At 37.2% G+C, this 21,953-nt stretch overlaps 1 protein-coding gene across 1 annotated transcript in view; it reads left to right on the plus strand.

Moving 5' to 3' along the window:
* LOC150076444 (receptor-type guanylate cyclase Gyc76C-like) overlaps nt 1-1,963 on the plus strand; it is a 303,616-nt gene extending 301,653 nt beyond the window's left edge. The window contains exon 22 of the mRNA XM_090387981.1: nt 896-1,963. Within this exon, the coding sequence (XP_090244107.1) occupies nt 896-1,744 (849 nt within the window). The 3' untranslated portion in view covers nt 1,745-1,963. The remainder of the gene's footprint in view (nt 1-895) is intronic.
* Nucleotides 1,964-21,953: the final 19,990 nt, after the last annotated feature.

The raw sequence follows: 21,953 nt of genomic DNA on the forward strand, positions 1-21,953 counted from the left end.
TTAAGCGTCAAAGCAACCAAGGCTATGCGGTGTCAATAAATTGTACTTTCAATTGCGTGTATCCTTCGGTCGGTTTTTTGTTTTCAGAACGACAAACAGAGTTTTCGGGAGTAAAAAAAGAAACTATGGGGCACGTAATGGGGCAATGTGATTGACAACATGTGTCAGTTATGATCGGTAAAAACCAATGAGAGACGAGTGTTACACAGCAAGATTGCTAAGCCAGCGACTTATCATATGAAAGTTGTGGGAAAGTTCTCCGTAGGACAAACATTTACTCAATCTTGCTGATTGAGTTGTCCTTAAGTGTCAAATATTTATATATATGAATGGCCTTTACTGAAAAAAGAATGATATTTTTCCTCGAACATTTTTCCAAGATTCCTTCATTTCATTTTCATTGGGTGTTTGAATTCAAACATTGAGGTTTGGTTATTCGAGAGGTTCGTTACAAGATTGGACAATGCTTTGCATTATATAATTCTAAATATAGGAATTTATTATGTTTAAATTTATATTTTATAATAAATGGGCATTAAAGTTCAACTTACATGATTGATTATAACGTTGAAAAAAAATTTCTACTGGGAATATGAAATATAACAGTAGCCTAGCTAGTGCGCAACATAATAACAAGTAAAAAAAAGGAAAGGTACAAATTAAATCAAAGAATATGCAGATAATTAGTTCTTAGCAATTCCACTACAAGTACGATACACATCCTTAGATGTTTCCTTGTTTTCATGAGAAATAAATTTACTTCTAAATGAGTGGAAGTCAAAGATAGATGATCACTTATTGCTGCTTTCTTGTGCTTTGTGCTTAAATAACATAATTTTGATTATCTTTTTCTCTCTGATAATGACTGCTAAGTGTTTTTATGTTTTTCTTTTAGGGAAAAGGAGATTTACGGACCTTCTGGCTTGTAGGTCAGCATGCAGGTCGCCACGTTCGTCGCCATCCTAAAGATCTCATTCTACCCCAACCGTTGTTTGCAGTTCGTGATTCGGAGATGCGACGTCGGAGCCCAAAGACGGAATATACCAGACGAGGGTCACTTGCCATGAAAGGCGAACATGGTTGCAACTATAGTACCGAAGAGGCCCTTATTCCACTTCCGAATGGTTCTGTGCCGGGTCTTCCGTCATTTTTGAGAGTGAATCAAGAAAGCCCGCGTCTCACGAAGCGTTTCAGCCCTCAGGTTAGCCGTGACCATCACCATAACCGAACAAAAGACCACCACATCAGAGAAGGCAAAAATGGATGCTGTATTGAGTGTAACGATTTGAACAATTCGTCGCTTTGTGAAATAGCGCAATCTAGTGAGTCATTAGCGAAACCCGAACCGGAAGTCGAAATTGCCACGAACTGCAATGGCGATTCGGAAAATGATTACATGAGTGAAATATATATGAGAAATCTTCCGGACAAAAACAAACATATCGCGTGTCCTCCAGATGAGACTATCAAACCGTTATTATCTGAGACAGAGAACAAATTCGACGGGATAAGTGTGATAGAAAAGAACCACTTGAGGCCATCCTTGTTGCGACTTAATTCTAAAAAGTGGCGTTCTTGCGACGAGATCGAAGCCACGAAAGGTTCCAGGGGTTCACTAAAGGAATGGCTTACAGGACTCTTCTCCCATAGACTAGTTGATGTAGATACAAAGTGGTCGAGCAATACGCCAATAGACACGTTTCGTCCCATCCGTGAATACGACCGTGATGAGAGCATTGTCTGAAACTATGACCATTAAAAGAAAATTTGTATTTTTTTGTGTATTTATAAAAACTGAATCGGTTGAGCCACGTGTTTTGTGCGTGTGTCTCGCACAGTCCAGTCAGCTTATAACCACTAGAGCGAAATTAGGTGCTTCAATACTGTTTGCTCAAAATCGGAGTAAAATGTGTATGCGTGTGAACACCCATAGACGAACTGATAATCCTTGAAAGTTGTATAAATATCATTAAAAAGCACATTAAACGCATAAATCACATAACGAAACAAATGGTATAGTCATGTCTAAGTCAACTGCTTTTCATACATGTACGCTTCGCTGTTGAGCTTAATGTAATTATATTTATTCGTGTTAAAAAAAGTGTAAAAGAAGATATTAATCGAAATTGGAAGAGGAGCCGCATCACAAGATGAATAATCCATATTTGGCGGATATATTTTTAAACAAATAAATTTTATTATAAATATTTTTTGTACATTTAAGGGAAATTGCATAATATATTGGGTAAAAACTATAAATTCAAATTGTTCTATTCGCGTATGAAATTATATGTAACTTTAAAATTGTTCTCATAACTACTCGCTGTTTTGTTGTTTCACGTGTAATCCGTTAAAACTCGAAGTTTTGTACGTGCTAGCAGTTTTTATGTGGTAAATAAAATGTTTCTACTAAACTTAAAATTCCTTAAATTGTCATTTGCAGAAAATACTTCACCAGTTTAATGAATGATTTCATCTGCTCAAATATGAACATAAAAATGACATTTTTTTCCGATTCCAATATAACCATTAAGCAGTCGAAATGCTAATAAAACTAAAGCTGCAATAGATGAAAAAATAATCAAAAGGATAAGCAATTTTGTGCCCACATACCCCTTTCCCTATTTCTTTATTTAAAAACAATTTTTATGGAGAAAAATGCAAGCTACGTACTAATAACGAATTTCCGTTTGTAATTACTCATTACATTTTTAATACATGTATTCGTGTGGTCTGTACACTGTAAATCACACGGAACTAATATAATAAACATAATTGCCAAATTTGAAGACTTGGAGCAACGATTGAGGTCATCAGTTACCTGTCTAATCGAAGTGAACAGGAAGTATTTCAATTTTGTATTCCTGCAAACTGTTTATTAAATGAGTTGAGGAAAAAGAAATTTTTATAAATTAAACAGATTCAAAAAGTAATGCACGCAATAGAGTCTATAACGGTCATTAAATTAGCTCACAAAACTTCCTGAAGAGTTTCTTTCGATGTACATTGAGCCATTGAAATATGATCATCTCTAACAATGGTGTAGAATGAATCTTAATTTTTCCCATATGATAAAGAGAACACTAGTTAGAAACTAGTGTTCATGAGTATGAATAGAGTATCTATGAGTTAAGAAGACTATGAAAATTGGAGTATATATGAGTTAAGAAGACTATGAAAATTGGAGTATCTATGAGTTAAGAAGACTATGAAAATTGGAGTATCTATGAGTTAAGACGACTATGAAAATTGGAGTATCTATGAGTTAAGAAGACTATGAAGATTGGAGTATCTATGAAGTGTGTAGTATCTATGAGTTAAATAGAAAATTATACTGGTTTTCATGTTAACTTCAGAACTAGCAACTTTGGCCTTACTACCGATGCAGTATATTAAATGTCAGAAAAGCTAAAGCATTCATAAAATAAGAGCACCTCAATCTCTTTCTCAAAGTACAAATAATTCTACAAGACTTACAAAATGCCATTATTCAAAGTGATTTGCAATTCACGGGCTGTACTTAAATAATTTAATTCAGAGAGTTTCAAACTAATTCATGCATATTAAAAACTCTTAAATTCCTTCAACAATCGTCCTCAGGTTGAAGACTGAAGGAGTAAGTGAAAAAAAATTCAAATATACCTTTTATAGAAATATTACATAATATATATTTTATAGAAATGTTATATATTTATATAATATTTCTATTATTAAAATAAAATAAGTAAATAATGAAATCAGCATTGGTCAGCAAAGGTATAAAACAAGTAGCCATGCAGGAGAACCTGGCCGATATTCAATCTTAAATTGCTCGATTCTGCTAATATGGATTTGGATCATTTTTGCTTTGAACCTGTTTTTCTACGCACAGAGGCATAAAAATCACAAACATCTGATTTTAGAAGAAAATAATTCAGACAGTAAGTGGGATCTTTCATTTAAAATTCATTGCTAATTCTGTTGAGGGCCTGCGCTACTCAAAGATATCAGAACGCTTGTATCACTTGAGCTATTCGACATGTTCATTAAAAATGAGTGTGAGAAGGCTGATTTACACTCGTGCTTGCATTAATTATTTTAATGAACATGAGATTAGTAAAATACTGATTTTCAGCCATCGTGCTGTATCTCCCATTAAAATAAATTCATTGAGTGAGCGTTAGCATTGAATTCAAAATATAAGCAGTTAAAGTCTGCTTACGTTTGTTGGTAAACCAATAAGCTAAGAAATCGGTTTGCTAATTTTAATTACATTATAATTACATTACCTTAATTATTTTTAAACTCATTATTTGAACATTGTACTTTTTATTTTAAATTCTGAACTATTTCATAAGGGTTTAAAGCATTATTAACCCGATTATCGGGTTAACCTCCATTAAATATGGTTACAAGTTTGAGAAGTACCAACCTCAAAAAAATCTTTTTTTAAGATTTGTTACGATTGCGAAAACAACGGATTTATTAAAAGCAGACTTCTCCACAAAATTTTACTTCTCCTACAAGAAAGATAAATATTTCAAACAGAAGCATAAAAACTACTCCGCGCAGAGAGGAGAAGGACTTGAGCCAATAAAAGCGTGGAAACCAATACTTACATTAACTATTACTAGAAAAGTCGATACGGAAAGGTTCTTCAGAGGATTGGATATTGCTAAGGTCAAGCGTTCCTGTAACGCATGAAAGAGAATATCAGAAAGTATCTCCATCTATTGTGTGCCTAGTAAATATATTTACCAGAGAAGAATGGTTGAATCGCTTCTGAGCAGTTGCTCCACACATTACAGAAACTGCCTTCATTGATCATCGTACAATTATTCGAAGTAGCACTCCACTATATGTGCTGAAGCGAAGAAATTCCTCACTTCTATCAAGAACAAGAACATTGTCCTGTCCACATGGTGTTGAATTTTCTTTTTTAAGAGTTAATGCAGAGAACTTGATTTGGCACTATTCCTACCAGGCAGGTATGGATCAGAGTAATTATTCGGGAGTGCTACGCTGATCGGTCAATCCATATATTCATATCTGTATAGCCTAGACCAGATGGTTCCAACAAGTGGAACATCTTCAGCCAAGTGATTTGTAATTCAACACATGGATTAAGATCTTTTATCCTTGTAGTGGATGATTTTTAGAAAGATTGAGCGCTGTTATTTCTTGGCCATGAAGCGGTTCACATCACCTGCGTAGGTGAGTTCATCAAGTCACAGTTGTGCAAAAAATGTGTCATTCTCTATGCAGAATATAATACCAGAAAGCTAATATTCATTATTAGGAAAAAAAAAAAAAAAAAAACCACAACTAAATTCATTAATTAAAGTTTTTCATCCAGAGGTAAAAATTCAAGTACAATGAATAAATTGTTGTTTCAAGTGTGTTTTTCATCCAGAAAGCGCTACCCCTTGTACTGACAATTCTACTTAGCAACAATAGATAGCTCATCTGATTTTTTTCAACATTCTTAAGCAAATAAACGTCTACAATCAAATATAATATAGTAACAAACACTATACAGTCAGAAAACAATTATAATAAACTACCATAAAAAATATACTAGGCCTAGAAAATTATATTCTCATCCAAATCTGAAGTAAAAAAACTACACCATGAGTCATAGATATAGCAGCTGATGCGCCCATTAACCAAAAAGACAACTTCAATCTCTTGTCCAAATTGAAAAGGAAATCATCCTGCCCAGTCCAAAAAATTGTAAGCCGAAAAGTAGGAAAACAATACATTAACACAAAAAGGAAATAGAGCAACCTACCGAGAAGAGGAAAACTACGATTCATTTTGCATGAAAAGGCACTTTTGCGTAAAACTTCCCATAGAATTACTTAACAGCTATTCAGATTGGCATTTCAGTTCCTCCTTTGTAGGATGGGCTAGGTCTAGGTTTCTTAGCCAACAGCAGTCAGCTTAACAACTCGTAGAGGAGCAAGGAAGCAACATTTCAATCAGAGTTCCAGCTGACCTGGCTGTTGTTCACAGAGTACACAAATTGCAAATGTTGGAAACTGGTAAAAGTAAAAGTCGTCCTCCACATGGATCTATGCTAACCTTAAGACCAATTCAAATTACCCACTTTTAAAATTTTATGCAGGGGAGGACATAAACTCATTTTTGGAAGGATGTACAGCTGCTGAAATGAGTACAGAGCAAGGCAACGAGATGAGGTGAACAAAGGGTTACTGTTACTAAAAAAGACTTCAGTCCTGCAAATTGCAGCGTGTGAAGACCAGATACTGCAACGTGATCTGATTGAGGTGTTTAAGGCTTTGAATGGATTGAGCAAGCTCGGTGGTGATGAGATCCGTTGCCTTCCTCAGATTACGCACACGATGAGGAAGGACGGTTGCCTTAAGCTAGCCGGTTGTTGATGCAGGAACAAACTTCCATTTGATGTGGTGAAAGTAGTGGGATTGGTCAGCTTGTATAAATTCAGGGAAGAACTAAAACTATCGGAGGAAATGGACAGGTGAAATGGAAAGGCTTTTTTTTTCGATGATGTCTAAGCTTGCTTTCTTGCATCTCTTGCCACTACTAATAACAAACGCGAGGCGTGCGGACTTCCCCAGATACGAAGAACTCAAAGTTATCGTCGCGAACTGTCGCCAACAAAACATATACAACTCACAAAACAATGTAGTTGCATAGTCTAAATGAACTGTAATCACGTGTTCATATGACCTGATCGATATATATAACCTAATGTCTATTTTTGAAAGAAACCAATTTAACTCTACCTATATCTTCCTTAACCAAAAATGTACAATGCACATATAGAAAACACACACTGTAAACTCTGCGCATGGAGTCGTGGCAATCTGGCTGCCTCCGAATACTCTCTCATCAAATTCAGAAGGTGCTACCGTATGTATAGAACTGGAAATAACGTTAACTCTTTATCTGATTGTGTCCTCGATAGTGCAATTGTTATAATCACTGTCTCCCCCACACTGCGTGGAAAAGACCCAGATTCGCATCCTGTGAATGAGGCGAGGAACGTTGATGGTGTTTTTCACTCCACGGCCGGGTAACTTTGTTTCAAGCATGGATAACAGCCGCTATATCATAATGCAGGAAATGCAGGGCCCTACACCTTGGGGAACAGCAACCCCAAAATAGATTTTACACTTGGTGGGGTTGAATTAAGAATTGCAGAAGAGGGGAATCTAGCAGTTACGAAACTAGCAAATACGAAATTTTCTGAGTAGTGTAAACAGACAGACAGGGAAGCCCATTCCCTTGGATGATTTATCGAAATTATCCTGCAGATTGTTGTTGTTATAGGGGTTTTATGGTACCATCGGGGACTAAGGCCATATTGCTGCGTATATACTAACTGTAAATTGCGTGTGTTCTGTGGTCGATTCAACGTTTGTTAGATGAAAAATCCGACTTTCCGGGAGAAAAATCACGCTACCCTCGCTTGAAACCAACTAGCTCAGCCACGTTGTGAAAAAGGCCCATAAAATTACCTCACTTCATCGACGGGACTCGAACTCAGGTTCTCTCTACCCGGTGTGGGGAAGACGGCGATTCTACCAGCTGCGCTACCCACGAGGGCGTATCCTCTAGAGATATGGTGGTCACAATCCCGCTATATAAGGTAATTGTAAGACCACATTTTGACTACTGAGTTCATGTATGGAGACTTCATCTAATAAAAGACATTGAGCTTCTTGAAAGGGTCCAAAGACAGGCAGCTCGCATTGTGAGCTGGACAAATGGGCAACCGTACGATAAAGACTTTGATTATGTGGGCTACAGAGCTTGCAACCAGGCACCTTAGAAGCGAACTTTTTAGGCTTATAAGGCTCTGAGAGGGTTTAGTAAAATGAATGAAGGCAGAAATTTCGCTCTTGTAACGAATTCAGGAACGATGGTCCATAAATTAAAAGTACAGGGGAAGAGGTTTAGACTAGATGGAAGAAAGTTTTCTTTTGGCCAGCGAGTTGTTGACTACTGGAACAATCTGCCTCCGCAGGTACTTGAGGCTGACAGTTTGAAGGAAATTCAAAGGTCAACTGGATAGTTACCTACATGAAGAGGGAAGTGCATAATTTGTATTTTCTTATTTACCTTCTTTGGCTGGTGAAGCAAAAGCCCGTGGCTTCATTGCACTATATTGTTATACTAATACTAACTCCCGAAAACACTGTTGATAAAACAGCACTGTTTTTAGATGACATTAGCATTTCGCGTCGTGCAAAAACATGCATACCTTTGAGAGAGAAAATTACAAGGTAGAACTAAGATCATTTCACTGGCTCAGATCAATGGCTTTCAACTTTCTCCAGCCACAACACATAACCTTCACCCAGATCCGGAACTTCAACTTAATGCCTAACCAATACCAGTCTAATGTGATTCATAAGAACCAGAATGCGATTCTTGTCAATAACATTAGACTATAAATTTACTTCTCTAGAGCTCATTAGAAATCAGAGAACATCATGCTAGCAAAAAATATATTATGCTATGCATATAAAATTATATCTATGCCTGAACACCCAAATTGGCAGATGCTTTGCACTTTTCAGTATAATTTATATCAAAATCACTCTATTACTGATCTACCGTTAGGCAATATCAACAGTCAGAATTAATTCTGACTGTTGATACTGTTGCAAAAACCCTCCACTTTTCCTCGCTCGTCGTAATGTGACTCTACCGAATGTGATTTATACCTGCGTAAAAAAAAAAATCTGCAATACACGAAAATTTCTTGCAACTATTATGCCATGCCATAGCGGATCAGTCACCATCTACGTTGTAGAATAATCAGATGGGTCAAAGAACGATACCCATATTGGAGTAGCTGCAGTTTTCCCGAACACCACGCATTGTCCTCTCAACTGCTGAATTGCTATATGAGTTATATATATAATTCTGGAGAACTAATAGCAATCCAGATGGTCATGAAATATGTTGAGTCCCCTGACATTCAAAATAGCATAATTTTCTCAGATACTTTAAGTGCCATCTAAGCTCTGAATAACACCATCCACCCAGTTTGAAATGAAATAACCACCTCGTTCAATGTCTCGCAGAATTTGGAAAGAGCACACTCTTCTGTTGGGTCTGTCCAAGGTGCCAAGAGTATTTTGTGGCTAAGATCTCTACGACTTTATTGAGCATTTCCTACTGCGACTCAAGTTACTGGCTCCGTCCCTACGCCGGCCTTCCCGTGGCGTGGTCGTCAACCAGAATGGTAAACATAAGCAAAGGAGCAAACATGAGTACCAATAATTCCTTTAGGTTGCACCTTGCTGCTCATATTACAAGAAAGCAGATCACTCCAATATTATCAGAACTACAAAACGGCAGAAAATCGACATGAAGATATGCCCGGCTGCGACTTTTCTAATCATGCATTTATTCAAAGAATTTCCTATTGGCAAAATATCGCCTTTCAATGTTCAAAAAGAACTTCAAAGCATAGCTGAATCTAGAAAGACTGTCAAGCTACTGAAACAACTAATCCGAAAAACTCAGAGTGGCGACTAAGCTTCAGCTATTTTGGAGGGGTTCCAGTTACGGAAATTTCAAATATACCGCTGAACACATCGAAAGAAGTAGTCAGTGACCGAACCTCCTTGATGCTTAAAAAGAATAAATTCTAAGAGAACTCAAAGATCAAGGAATATTTAAGGTAAAAAGAATCGTAACCAGATATGACGATAGCCTTATTCGAACACGTAATATAGGTTAATCCTTACATTTAGATCACTGCAGCGTCCCACATCCATTCAAATCCGGACACTTAATTTGCAACTTAATGAGACCTTACATCCCAAACTCCTAGAGATATATTAAATGCCAAAAGTTTGAATATACACAACGTATTGCACAACATATAAGCACAACAGCTTGCAGAAGAAACTCCATTTTTTGAAAAATACGGATCCTCAGAAAACAATTGCGAAGACTGCAACGCCTCCCAAATTAAATGTCCAAAATGTAAACAAGACCATCCAGCCAATTGAATGATGTATGATCGATGGGAAACTGAAAAATGCAAGCAGAAATATAAAGTACAAAATAAGTTATCTTCCCAACAACGTGTCATTCGAAATAACATTGAAAAATGGACATACTCGTATGCACACACTGTTCGTAAATATCGATCCACAGAAACAGAAAATGAATTAGCTATACCTCCTAATGAATATTTCTCCAGTCGTCCTAGGATTACTGTCTTCCCAGTCAGTACAGGATCAAAGCAATCAACACTACCACTCCCATCTGAAAGGCTACTTCCTCCAGCCAAAATAGGTAGGGAAAAGCAAAGTTTTATTAAAAGGACAGAACTAAAATAGACAACTGTCGTGGTTTTCTCACCAATAGCACTACCTCATAACAACGTATGCACCAATATGTATCTGTAAGATATTCCGAAGATATAACGTATTTAAAAAAGAAAGAAACAGCACAACACTCGGTGGGGATGGCTGTTCTTAACACTCCTTTTGAAGCAGTAACTACTGAGTTGCCATAGATAAACACATAACTGTGTGTTCTATAATAAATACCGCGAAACTACAATGTCCAACATAATGAACTTAACAATCTAATATCACAGTAACCTTTACCGTGCTTAATCCTAGGAGATTTAATTGTCATCACGCGCTATAGGGATAACGATTTCACAGGTTGATTGCTGTAGGGTTTAGGCGCATCTGCAACTTAAACCATATTGCGCAGTATATAATGCAGTATGTCCGTAATTTGCGTGTGTTTTCTGGTCAATTTCCTGTTTGCTGGAGGAGAAACCCATGCTACTTTCTCTCTCTTCTGAGTCTGACTAACTCAACAACATTGTAAAAAAGGCCTATAACAATTCCTTATATCATTGACAGGATTCGAACTCAATTCTTTTCAACCCGTTGTGGGTAGGGCGGTAATTATACTGCCCCGAGTGCCAAGCGTTTTTCCCTGTGCGATTTATAGAATGCTCTTTGAAAACAATATAGTTTTATTTCTTTTCTCGTGTGATTTTCTCCTTTTTTGATCACATCAAGTGGTTCTTGGCTTGCAACGTCAGAAGTAAGAACCCAGAAAGGGAATCCACCTTTCTTTCCTTAGTCTTCATATCAAATACTAACCAATCTACTAACTTCAATAACCGCTTGGTCACTGCTGGCACAGCTCCTGCCTCCACGTGGCAACCTGGGGGAAAATCAACTCTCAGAGCTAAAAGGAGCAGAAATGGAAACTGATGCATTTACACGTTTAGAGCCTAAGAGCTCTCAACATGACAATGGCACCGACCATGATTTCTCTCTTAAAAAGAGATTTAAAAAGGACACAAGGAAGCAGGAATCTCCAGCTTTCCTCATAGTACATTCTTTGTCATCCCAACCTGTGAGCAAGATCTCCCCTTTCATCATACAGAGATACCTAGAAAATGCTGCAGGTTCACCAAAAATGGTCAAAAGTCTCCAACGAGGAGCTTTTACTGATTGAGACATCTCACAGACAACTTCTTTAAGTGTAATACCGATTCAGGTCACCCCACACAACACACCGAATTCTTCCAACGGAGTGATCTCCGAATGGGATCTATTAAACGTTTCTGAGGAAAAAATATTCCAGGAGCTAAAAGATCAAAATGTGTCTCATGCAAAACGAATCATGATCAGAAAATACTGCAACTTAACTCCTACGCGAAACATAATCTTAAATTACAGTACTCCAAATCTACCAGGTTCTGTCAAAGCAGGTCACTTGAACTGCCGCGTTAGGCCATATATTCCAAATCCGCGTAGATGTTATGAATGTCAAAAGTTCGGCCATTCTCGGACAGCATGCCATGGAGACGCTATATGTCCGAACTGCGGGTGCAAAAATAACACTCAAGCAGAATGCAAGGCTCCGACACCAAAGTATCCTAATTGTAATGGAAGAATCAGCTTACTCCAAAGATTGTAAACTATGGAAGATAGGAAAAAAATACAAAAATATAAAATTGAAAATAAAGTCTCTTACCAAGAAGCGAAAAAACAGGTCAACTTAAATATATCAAAACTCACTTATACTTCTACTATTCACAGACACGACTCTTTTCTTGGCGCACTATAACCGCAGTCGTTTTTGCGCCAGTAAAATCTAAATCAATCAGATACGACTCAGTGGCATGTCAGACAGAAGTATCCATCTCTCCAAAAATATCAATATCATACTGCGCTCGATCAGTACTCTCGGTCCAGCATCCATTTAAAACAAATTCGGTAGACCAAAGAAATAATACGCCACTCACAATTCCATCCCAGAGACCTCCGCATTGTCAGATAGCAGAAAATTTGCAAAGATCGCATCCTGTTGAGGCGAAACAATCATGACTAACAAGATGGATACGGATGATACTATCGCTCAAGACGAACTGCATGAAATACATGCAGAAGATGATATGGACGATAGCAATGAATCAGGAGACCCACTTTTCCCCGAAAAGAAAAATCAAAAACAGACCGTCATAAACAATCAGCTTATAAAAAGCAGTCAGATACATATTCCACAAACAAAACCAAATAATGGAACACATCATTCAATGGAATTGTAGAGGTTTTCGCAGCAACATCGATGATATCAATGAATTAATTCACTGCTTCCATGCTGTTGCCATGTGCCTACAAGAAACCAACTTGACGCCCCAAGTTTCCCCTAAAGTCAAAAATTACACTATCTTCAGACAGGATAGATCCGACACTAATAGTGCCCATGGAGGAGTAGCCAACCAGTTGGACTCAAGATTTTCCTCCAGATGCATTTCATTGCAAACCTCCTTAGAAGTTGTTGGGAGGTGGCAGTTGCAGCACTTGTTCTGTTCTGCAACTGCCACCTCCCTTCTGTTTACTAGGTGACTTTAATGCTCACCACCCATTATGGGGTTCCTCCAGCTTAGACAGACATGAAAAGTTTTTTGAAATGTTGATAGACAGATAGGATTTAACATTGTTGAAAACGGCTATCCTACCTATGTTCATTTTCCTACCGGATCAACCTCCGCAATAGACCTTTCCATTTTCTCTCCAGTGCTCTATCCAAGTATGGAGTGGGTTAACGACCCTCACAACAGCGATCATTTCCCAATAATATGCAAAGTTCAAACTTCCTGTTCATTACCAAGAGATAATCCACTAAAATGGAAATTTCCACAGGCTGACTGGATAAAATACAGCGGGCTTGTCTCGTTCGACAACCATATCATACAATGCCCTTCTATCAACCACGTTACTGAACAGACCAAATTCTAACAGCTGCAACCGCGCTGCCATTCCACAATACGAAGTCAGGAAAAGGCGAAAATTAAATTATTGGTGGAACGAAGAGTGCAACAATGCAAAAAAATAGAGAAAAACAAAGCATGGAATCAATTCCACAAACATCCAACCACTTCCAATCTTATTAATAATAAGCGACTTAGGGCAATAGCCCGTTTTATCAGACGAAAAGCAAAAAAAAAACCTTGGATTAAATTAGCTTCCTCAGTTAATAAAAATACAGACATCAGACTGATCAGAAACAAGATAAAACTGTTAAATGGAAAATTTCCTCCAACATCTACTCCACTAATTAACTGGAATGGACAGGCTCTGCAGAAATCGCAAATGCAGAAGGATCTGTATTTTCTCAGTAGTTCTCCTCCACTGCTTATAACCAATCATTTCAAAAAAATTAAAGATGTAACTGAAAAATCCAAACTGAATTTCTCTGACAGATGTGCATTAACATATGATCAACCATTCACCATGGTTGAACCGAAGCATGTTGTTACCAACACAAGGAACGGTGCTGTTGGCCCTGATGGGATATTTTATGTAATGCTCAAAATTTATATTCAAAATCGCACTCGTCACTGCTGATCTTCTTCAATCGAATCTTCACTGAACATACATTATCAAGCTCCTGGCATGATTCCTACGTACTGGCTATCCATAAACCTGGTAAAGACTATCCAGTTCCACATAACTATAGACCAATTTCGCTTACCAGCTGTCTGAGCAAAATCCTCGAAAAAATGATTCATCGCTGTCTGACTTGGTATCTTTAGTCCCAAAATTGGATCAATAACAATCAATTTGGAATCGGAAAAAATCGATCATCATTGAACCTTATGATTAAAGCCGAATCAAGGATCATAAATACATTCATCAAAAAAGGAGCATTTCGTTATGGTCTGTCTGGATATTGAGAAAACCTTTGACACCACATGGCGTTTCGGCATCTTAAAGGATCTACATTCTCGTGGCCTGAGAGGAAATTTTCTATATTTCATCCAAAATTTCCTACAAAAAAGATCCTTTCAAGTTCGTTATCGGGGAACTCCCTCTAAAAACTTTGTCCAGGAAGAAGGAATCCTTCAAGGGTCCGATTTCAGTGCCACTCTATTTGCAATTAGAATTAATCACTTAACTGGACTCATTCCGAAAACAGTGGACTCATATCTTTATGCCAATGATCTCACAATCTCCTGCCACTCTCAAAACATGAACTATATTGAGAGATAATTGCAGATATCAATAAATTGGATCCAGATTTGTATGACACAAAACGATTACAGACTATCCAGCCAGAAATCGACTGCCATTCACTTCTGTACCATACGTAAAATGCATCCTGATCCTGAACTCCAATTAGATAACCATCCTATTCCAATAGCAAATAGTATTCGTCTGCTTGGCTTAATTTTTGACAGTAAGTTAAATTATCAAAAACACATTGGACATCTCCGGACAGCTTGTCAAAAAAAATTAACATACTCAGAACCTTATCAGCAAGAACCTGGGGATTAGACCGTTACACATTGAATACCTTGCTTCACTTGTATAGATCCATAATCAAATCTCGACTGGACTATGGCACGCCTATCTTCGATTCTGCTAGGGTAAGCGCTTTATCTCGCCTCAACCCAATTCAACATTCAACTCTTAGAATAGCCCTAGGTGCATTCGGAACATCTTGTGTGTGGGGGGAGGGGGTTAATATATAAATGTTTTTATCAGCAATTCGTATTTTACCCTACTGATGTCTTAAACCCACCTCAGATTTCGAAAATCTTACTGCAATTCACAGAAAATTTTAGATTCTAGGGTGTGCTAAGCGGGTGTTAGCAGGATATTAAAGACACACATTTATTTACAAAAAATGTACAACCTTTAATGAACATTATACACAGCATTTACATAAAAGAAACAAATAATTACATACAAGCATACCAATTTCCATATATTTGAACCATACTACAGTACACTACACTATCTCTCTATCATCAACTATTCTCAATTTACAAATTATTAACATCAGTTTGTGTCAGTTGTATCTTACTTAATTTGAATCCTCGATGATCACTCAATCATTCTCTTACATCACCAATTTTTATCACTTACATCAGTAAATTCATTTCAACTCTTATTACTCTTTCCATATATTTTGTTGTATCTCTTAGCTTTCAAGCCATCAAATTTATTACAACTGGTATCCTCTTATATCAGTAATATTGCTACAAATCATTCACTGCGCCTTAGTTACTCTCTAGTTATCATCTTAGTCATCCATCTTTAATCTTGAGGTTTCTCTATAAATTAAATTTCTTTCTCTTTAAACCTCATCTGATATGTTATCTTGTGTTGTCACCCGGCCTAATTTAATGATATAGGCTAACATATCCTTACAGTACTAACCCTATAAATATAATTTCTTTACTCATTCCTTTGTACTATCGCTTTCTTTTTACTACACCTGTACCACCCTTACATTATTTCATAACCATTAAAATTCATAACAAACTATCTCGACCTTAGTAACTAATTTGCCTAATACAACTTTTTAAAGGGACTATCACTCAATTCCTTACAGAGCTAGGTTATGAGTCCTTGAGTTCAGGGTTCAATAAAAAAAAAAAAAAAAAAAAAACAGGAACAGACTTACGTTCGGAGATGGCCACTACATCCAATTTCCTTGTGTTCAGGCTTCCTTCCTGGCAGACAAGCTTTCTTCCATTTCTTGAGCACAATGCCCAAGGCTTTCTTTTTTGCACGTTTACCTTAACCTTAAACGTTAACATTGCCTTCACTGCCTATCACTGCCCTCCGATGCCAGACCAGGCTTTGTTTCTCTTACGTTGTTTTTTATTTCTTCTTCTTCATCTTGATACCGCGAGATGTAAACTCTGACCACCAAAAAATCTACTTCTACTTTTTACCCACAAACTCACGACCCTTTCGACCACAGGGAAGTCAGATACAGAATGGACACTTGCTCAAATTACTACCCCCGAACCTTACTCTTTCCCTCAAGTTTGGAACGCCTCCCCCAAGGACTCCAACCAGCAATCCCCATACTGTTTAATTTTTTTTCGTTCCTTCATATTTGCTAAACATCTCACCCCAGCTGTCTCGCTAGCGCACAAACTAACCCTTCTGTAGAATCTCTACGATCTACATCTTACAATCTCCAGTGCAAAGTCTGTATGTTGAAGCCTATGAAGCTCCTCTGAAGATTAGAAGAAAGATGTTATTACTGAACTACGCAACCAAGATCCAAAGCCAGTCGACCCATCCTAATTGGTCAATATTTAATGATCCGAAACTCACGACCTTTTATAGAAACAAACCACAAGAAACTAGGCCTGCAGGTATTAGGTTAATGGAACTAGCAGAAAACTGGAATATACAAGTCAATAAAGTCCACCAAGAACCTACAGATCACGTTTCTCCATGGTCTGTCATAATGCCGTCTTGTGAAAATTATTTCCACCAATGAGGAAAACACTCTTTAACGGGTATTAACATCAAACAACTGCACATTGCACATATACAATGTTATCCTGACTTCGCTAAAATATATGCTGATGGATCGAAGTCCGAGAGTGGAACAGGTGCAGCAGTAGTATTCCACAACACTATCATTTCTGTATCACGTCCGACAGAATGCAGTAGTTACACCACTGAATTATATGCCATAAAGCTTGCTCTGGAAAACATTTTATATCTCTCGATCCAAAAGAGCATAATCTACACAGACTCGTAAAGTGCCCTATTAGCAATGCAAAAGATTTCCCTACCTACTCACCCATTACTACAGCTCATCAGATCAGAGTTGATTCGTCTCAGAGATCATCGGCAAAAGGTTGTCATATGCTGGATCCCAGGCCATACTGGAATACCAGGAAACGAAATTGCAGATGCTGCTGCCAAGCATCCATCCATGACCCTCCACAGTGTACACATTGCCATATGTCACTCACAATAAAATACATACTCCTGGAATGCACCTTGTATAACAACTCTCATCTAATTTCATTCACTTCTCTCTCAAACTTACAGGAATTGTCACTTAGTCATATCATAGGCGAAAATTCAAACCTTACAGAATTTTTCTTCTTTCTGAAACGAATAGGTTTATATAACCGTTTCTAACTGTTTCCATAGAAGCCAATAAAAATAGTCTTGACTACTATGATAGGTGCATTATGATCTAGGTAGCCTTTGCAAGAGAAAAATTCAAGCACAACAACAACAACCACGAAGAACTTGACTTCCTGGACTACAGAGGGAAAACTTTTTGAAAAATTCATTGATGAGAATAATCTTGTTATTCTTAATGGGGGTAGCCTAATTACGTTCATTCCTATTTGGCACAAATACTGCAAATGATCTGTCCATATTTTCTCCAGATCTATCCCACTTGTTCAAGTTAAACGCAACTATTGATCCCCTCCACTGTGTCCATTTTTCAGTTATAATCAACCTATTATGAAAAACTCCAAAATCTCATTAATATAAATCCAAAATGGAAACTTGACAAAACAGACTGGACAAAATATCAAACTTTAACAATACTGGATTTGCAGACAATTCAACAGTCTTCATCCAGCGAAGTAGTCACGTTTTACCAAGAAACTAATAAATGCTGCTAATAATGACTTAACAAAAAAATCTGGAAAATGATCAATACGTCCAAAAACTAGATGGAATAATGGTTGCCTTATAAACAAAATAAAATCTTAGACAACTTTCGCCTCAACCAGACTATAGCCAACCTTATTAAATACAAACAAGCAAGAGCAAGGCCCAAAAAATTTAGAAGAGTTAGTAAAAAAGTCTCTTGGGTGTGATTTGACTGAGCAATAAATAACAACACCTGTTCCCAACAAATCTGGAAAGCCATCAGGAAAATCAGTGGCAGATATCATGACAACCCTATTCTAATTATAAACTGGCAAGGTCAGAACACTGCTCAATTACCACAAATTGCAAACGCCCTTGGGGGAGACCTTTGCGAAGGTCTCATCAACGGCATCCTATACTCGAAAGTCCTAAAGACATAAAGCAGAAATAGAAAAGCACAATATAACTCGACCACAGAATACACACAGTTTACAAACACAATATTCCAGCATAGTGGAGATTGGTTAATACCAATCTCCACTATGCTGGAAATTTCAAAAGTTTTTCGATAGATGGAGCCACTACACACAGCATGTGATCTGTAATTGAAACCATGTTAAAGTGATTATCATAGATAGAGTACGTCTATAAATAAAAGATGTTTGTCCAGAAATAGGAAATAAGGAAATCCTGAGAAACGTTTCCTTAATTCAGGAATATGAATTTGCTTTTCGTTTTTAAAGTGTTGGGTGGTATACGCGTTTTCTTAAAGAATACCATTTCATTTATTTATTTTTTTTAAATTCGGAACAGTCAGGCACAGAACACAGCTTTAAAGCGAACATGGACTAAATACAATCTCTGACTCCAATAAGCAGGACCATTGACAAAATTAAGGGAAATATACCAACGCCAAGGGTACAGAGTGTTTAACGTGCTGTCTGATGAATTGCTGGAGGGAAGATGTTCTGTATGACATCCATGGTGCATACTTCTAATAAATTGAGGAAATTGTTAGCGTCCCAATGAATTCGAAATGTCATTATTGAACGGTAGTATTTATTACCGCTGTTCAAATTTAGTTGATAATATTATATTTTTCGCTTAATGTTGAGTTGTACCGAAGACTGAACCTCGTGGTTACAGCAGTGGTTACAATTACATTGTATTCTTTATTTCGTAAATGTCTGCAGGATTTATGATAATGATAACAATCCTCATCAGGTATGTTGTAATAACCATTGGTCTGAAAACGTCTTCCTGCTGAGCTAAAGCTTCTTGATACATTTTTAGTTCCTCTTTACCAATTACTAATGGGTTTCTTTTGACTTGCTCGAATTTCCTTATCAGCAAACACGTGGTAATTACGCGAATTAAAGCCTATCCTGTCTAACGGCTAATTGAATTGAATCAATCAGTACCAAACAGCAACATATTAATCAGAGTAGCTGTTATTTTGTGCGCTTCTTGTTTGTAAGATTTTGGTGCACTGGCTGCGATTCACCAAATACACCAATTCTCGTGATAATTCATTTATATAGTGCTAAGGGTATTGTGTGTGTGTGTGTGTGTATATATATATATATATATGTCTGTTTCTTTACGGATCGATTTCCGTGTTGTTCAGGCTGAAAAACCGAAATAAATCACTGTGGAACCCTACTCCTACCACCCAAGGTCGACTAAAACCAGTCCTTGTTGAAGAAGCCTTTAAGAATTATCCCAGTATTAAACTGAATTATAACCAATCAAAAAGAAATAATGCCCATTGATAACCTCCAAAAATGAGATCAGTTTCCAAAAACAACTTAGTAGTAGTCCCAAAAGCCCAAACATCTAGTTGCTAATGGACAATCAACATCCGAGGAAGTGATAAGCATTTTCAGATGCTCAGAAATAAACTTTGTTTGGTATATACTGCGTGTCAAAGAGTTACATAATTTTTGCATTTAAGTTTCAAAAGTTCTTGAGCCTAGTGTGGCTGGATTTCTTGTCTATTTTTTTGACGTTTGCTCCTTCATATGCTTGCTAATGAACCGAACTCCTTCAGTGGTGTTATAACCGGCTGATATGCAATTTATAAGGAACATAATTACCCGTCCTCAATTTAAAGAGGCACCGACAGGCTAAATATTTTTAGATAACATGAACTTATTTCCTTGCACCATTTTGTCATTATTTATACTAAATACTTACACAAATATCACATATGGGCTGAGAAAAATCCTCACCCCACTCTCTAAGGTACATTTAAAGAGCTTTTAGGAGAGTTACCGTCAAGAGCGATAGGACTTACTTACTTTACTACGGATAACACATCCTACTCGAGAATGGAACTGTAATCCTTTCTTGAGGATTGCAGTTCCATTATCACATTACCAGTAGTATTAGAGGTGAAATGGTTTAATGAAGCAGCATCAGCTAAAAACTGAGGGAAAAAAGAAACACTATCCATCTCTTTCCATACATCGCTTCTAACAGTTTGTCCAATTTTTAATTTTGTGTATTCGAACCACTCACTTCCGCAAAATCAAATATAAATTTGTTCTGACGATCGATTACTCTCTGGCTGAAAAAAAATTGTCACATGTATCCTACAGTGTAACTTTGTCCTCTTATAGGTGCTGTTGAAGAAAGATCAAGGATGCATTTAGTTCATTCAATCCATTTAATGCCTTAAACATTTCAGTCAGCTCTTCTCGCAAGTACCTGGTTTCCAAATACTGCACATTGCAGAACTTAATATTTGTTTAGTAAAGGCGCCATTTTATGTCACTGACTAATTTTATTGCTCTTCTCTACACCCTTTATAAAGATCGACATTCTTCCTAAATTAGGCTTCTGGACCTGCATGCAGTACCTCAGATGTGTCCTATAACTTGCTTTTTCCTTCTGGCAATATTCCTTTTTATCATTATAGAACCCCCATGAGCTGTCCTAGCAGCCTGTCTTACTTCTCAGAAAACGTTATGTTTAACTGTACAATTACCCTAAGCATTTTTTATTCTCCAGGGATGTTCTACCAATTTTAAAAAGGGGCTCGCTAGATAAGAAGTTCAACTGAGGATAATCTCTAAAAGAGTCTGTTAATTTTTTTATCAAACAAGTTTTTTTAACAAGATATCGGACAATGCCCAAAAATTTAACAAGTGATTTGCATGAGCATCTAAACATGTTAAACCTTAATGGCCATTTCTCAGTCGATGTGACGCATTTACTGTTTTAGATGATATGGCAGTAGCATACCTGATTCCTGCAGTTCAACAGCTGCCAAACTTTGTGTCATCTTCAGACTTAGACATTAAGCTTAATATGCCTTCATAAATTTCGTTTATAATAACTAAAACAGTAAGAGGTCCAAAGCTGAACCTTTAGGAACTCCACCAACAACGTTAGTCCAAGAAGAGCAGTGCAAATCGAAAACTGCACTGTCTTCTGCCACTTTATCCATCTTTTTATCCATAGCAGTAACGTGCTCCTAATATCAGACTGCTCCAGTTTGTTTAGCAACCTTTTATGTGGAACAATGTCAAAAGCTTTACTGAAATCTAAGAATATGATATCAAAATTCTGTTTGCCATCCACTTGCTTAGCTTCTGTGTCGTAGTAGATAATGATAATAGATAACAAAGATCTTCCCTTAACGAATCCATGTTGTGATTATCCTATAACGGCATTCCTGTCAAGATGATCCTGATTTACTTCTTTAACCACTAATTCCAGTGTTTTCTCTGGGACAGAAATAAAAATTACAAATATCTAAATCGACATATTTCTCAGGAGACTCCAACAGGTCTCTTGCTCAACATGTGGACGAAAATACTTCCCGTCAAACTATGTTATTAGCATTCGACCTTCTTTCTCTTCGCCCTCATGGACAGCATATTTGTTAAATCGCCGTCCTCCCGCAGTTCGATTTCCGTCGATGACGTGAGGAATTTTTATGGGCTATTTTCACTACGTGGCTGAGTTAGTCGGTCTCAGGCAAAACAAAATCTTATTGTTCTAAATTGTTATAAATCTCCCAATTGTTATGTCATCCCCCAGTCGATC

The sequence above is a fragment of the Mastigoproctus giganteus genome, chromosome 13 (genome assembly GCF_048544385.1).
Source record: "Mastigoproctus giganteus isolate SK-2022 chromosome 13, ASM4854438v1, whole genome shotgun sequence".
In the NCBI taxonomy this organism is placed as follows: Eukaryota; Metazoa; Arthropoda; class Arachnida; order Uropygi; family Thelyphonidae; genus Mastigoproctus; species Mastigoproctus giganteus.